Source organism: Penaeus vannamei, chromosome 5, assembly GCF_042767895.1.
Source record: "Penaeus vannamei isolate JL-2024 chromosome 5, ASM4276789v1, whole genome shotgun sequence".
Lineage (NCBI taxonomy): Eukaryota > Metazoa > Arthropoda > Malacostraca > Decapoda > Penaeidae > Penaeus > Penaeus vannamei.
The window spans coordinates 47,257,687-47,260,186 of NC_091553.1; the positions used below are offsets into that span (position 1 = coordinate 47,257,687).

The 2,500-nt window shown below is 45.9% G+C and overlaps 1 protein-coding gene across 1 annotated transcript in view; it reads left to right on the forward strand.

The window, feature by feature from the left end:
• The window catches only part of LOC138861819 (fibrous sheath CABYR-binding protein-like), a 54,299-nt gene that overhangs the window by 49,504 nt on the left and 2,295 nt on the right, over positions 1-2,500 (forward strand). The window contains exon 4 of the mRNA XM_070121668.1: positions 1,626-1,804. Coding sequence (XP_069977769.1) covers positions 1,626-1,804 — 179 coding nt within the window. The remainder of the gene's footprint in view (positions 1-1,625; positions 1,805-2,500) is intronic.

Sequence of the window (2,500 nt, forward strand, 5' to 3'; positions counted from 1 at the left end):
ATACATACATATTGAAAGAATAACAAAGACAAAAAAAATCGAATAACAGAAACATTTTTTTCGAATAACAGAGCCAAAATATGTGCGAATAACAAAGACAAAAGAAATCGAATAACAGAAACAAAACAAAACAAAAAAATGTTCGAGCAACAGAGCCAAAAGATGTGCGAATAACAGAGCCAAAAGATGTGCGAATAACAGAGACAAAAGATGTGCGAATAACAGAGACAAAAAAATAGCGTAATTAACACGAATCTCACACACATAAATTGAGGACTCTTGTTTTCACTCGAGCTGTAGCAACAACAATCCCCCCCCCATTAAAAAAAGAAAAAAACATGTCTTAGGAGAGAGTGATGTTACTTCCTAAATAAGGAGAGATACTTGTGAAGGACAGAAAAAAAATCGCTAAATAGTAGCAGTAAATTTTTAACTATTCCATATTCCTTATTTTCTATATAAAAATACACACACACACACACACCTCCATCCCTCCCCCACCCCTTCCCCTCTCACCAACCTACAACAACACTAATAGTTGCACATTTTCCCTATGCAATATATGGAAAGCCACTTTGCAATTGGCTTCTGCGTTTACGTGCAAATTCCGTGCTGATTTTAAGATTATTCAAACCTTGAACTAAGCGAGAGAAACTAGCAATAGCCGAAGCAATAGGCCGAGTGGTCTGCTACGCATAAAAACAGGACGAATGAGGAGTGATGGAGAGAAGGAGAAAAGGAGGGAGAGGGAGAAAAAGACAGAGAAAGGAGAGAGGGGGATATAGAAAAGGAGGGAGAATGAGAGGGAGAGAGGGGGAGGGAGAGGATGAAAGAGGGAGGGGGAGGAAGAGAGAGTGAGGGATAGGGAGAGAGACAGAGGCAGAGAAAGGAGAGAGGAGGTAGGATGAAGTGAGGAAGAGGGAGAGAAGGAGGGGGAGAGAGACAGAGAAGGAGGGAGAGAGTGCTAGTGGAGGAAATGAGGAAAAGAGAAAAGGTGAATGAGAGGGGTTGGAGAAGGGGAGAAAGAAGGAGGAAGAGATGGGAGAGAGAGAGAGAGAAAGAGAGAGAGAGAGAGAGAGAGAGAGAGAGAGAGAGAGAGAGAGAGAGAGAGAGAGAGAGAGAGAGAGAGAGAGAGAGGCATAGAAATAGAGAAAATGAGAGAGAAAGCGATAGACAGCCTTCAAATAAAAATTGTAAGATTCTGATTGAATATAAACACCAATATATCAAGTCTCCATTTCTGTATACCTGTGTAAAGTTGGAAAAGAGAGAACGATAGAGAAATAGAGTGATAAAAACACGAAACAGATATAAATGAAGAGACAGAAAAAGCGCATGTGCCCTTTTTGAACTCAACGAAGAAACGTTGTCAGTCTTCATTGACACACACACACACACACGCATATATATATATATATATGTATGTGTCTGTTTGTGTGTGTGCGTGTGCGTGTGTGTGTGTGTTTGTGTGTATGTGTGTGTGTTTGTGTGCGTGTGTGTGTATACATACTCTCCTCACACAGAAGAGACACTTACACACCCCTCCCTCACAACCAAAAACAAACAAACCAACACCCGAATCAACAGCATCCCCTCCCACAACCTCCTCTCCCTCTCTCCGTCAGTGCATCTTCCTGACGGCGTCCCTGGCAGCCCTCGCAGCCTCCTTGCCCCGCGGGATCACCGACGACAGGAAGTTCATCTTGGACAACGTCTTCATCCCCCCGTCGGCGCCCTTTGGCTTCGTCGTCGGGGAGATCCGCGTCTTCTCCAACGAAGTCACGATCAGACCCAGGCCTCGGAGGTAGGAGAGGGAGGGAGGGAGAGGGAGGGAAGGAGAGGGAAGGAGGTAGGAGAGGGAGGGAGAATAAGGGAAGGGGAGGGAGAAGGAGGGAGAGGGAGGGAGGGAGGGAGAAGGAGGGAGAGGGATAGGGAGGGAGGGAGGGAGGTAGGAGAGGGAGGGAGGGATAGGGAGGGAGAGGGAGAGGGAGGGAGGGAGAGGGAGAGAGAGAGTGGGGGGATAGAGATAAATATAGATAGATAGAGAGAAAAAGAAAGAAAGAGAGAGGAAGGGAGGGAGATAGATTGATAGATAGATAGATAGAGAGAGTGAGAGAGAGAGGGAGGGAGGGAGGGATATAGATAGATATATAGATAGATAGATAGAAAGAGAGAGAGGGAGGGATAGATAGATAGACAGAGAGGGACAAAGAGAGTGAGAGTGAGAGATAGAGAGAGAAAGTGAGTGTGTGTGAGTTTGGATGTGTGAGTGGATGGGTGGGTTGGTGTGTGTTTCTGTGTGTGTGGGAGTAGGTAGATGGGCAGGGGTGTGCATGTGGGTGTGTTTGTGTGTGAGAGAGAAAGTGGGTTGGTGAGTGTGCGTGTGTGGCACAGAGTGGGCGAGTGGGTGGGTGGGTAGGTGAGAGAGAGAGAGAGTGAGAGTGGTTGGGTTGGTTATTTGCGTGGGTGTTTTTTTGTGTCTGTGTGAGAGAGACATATT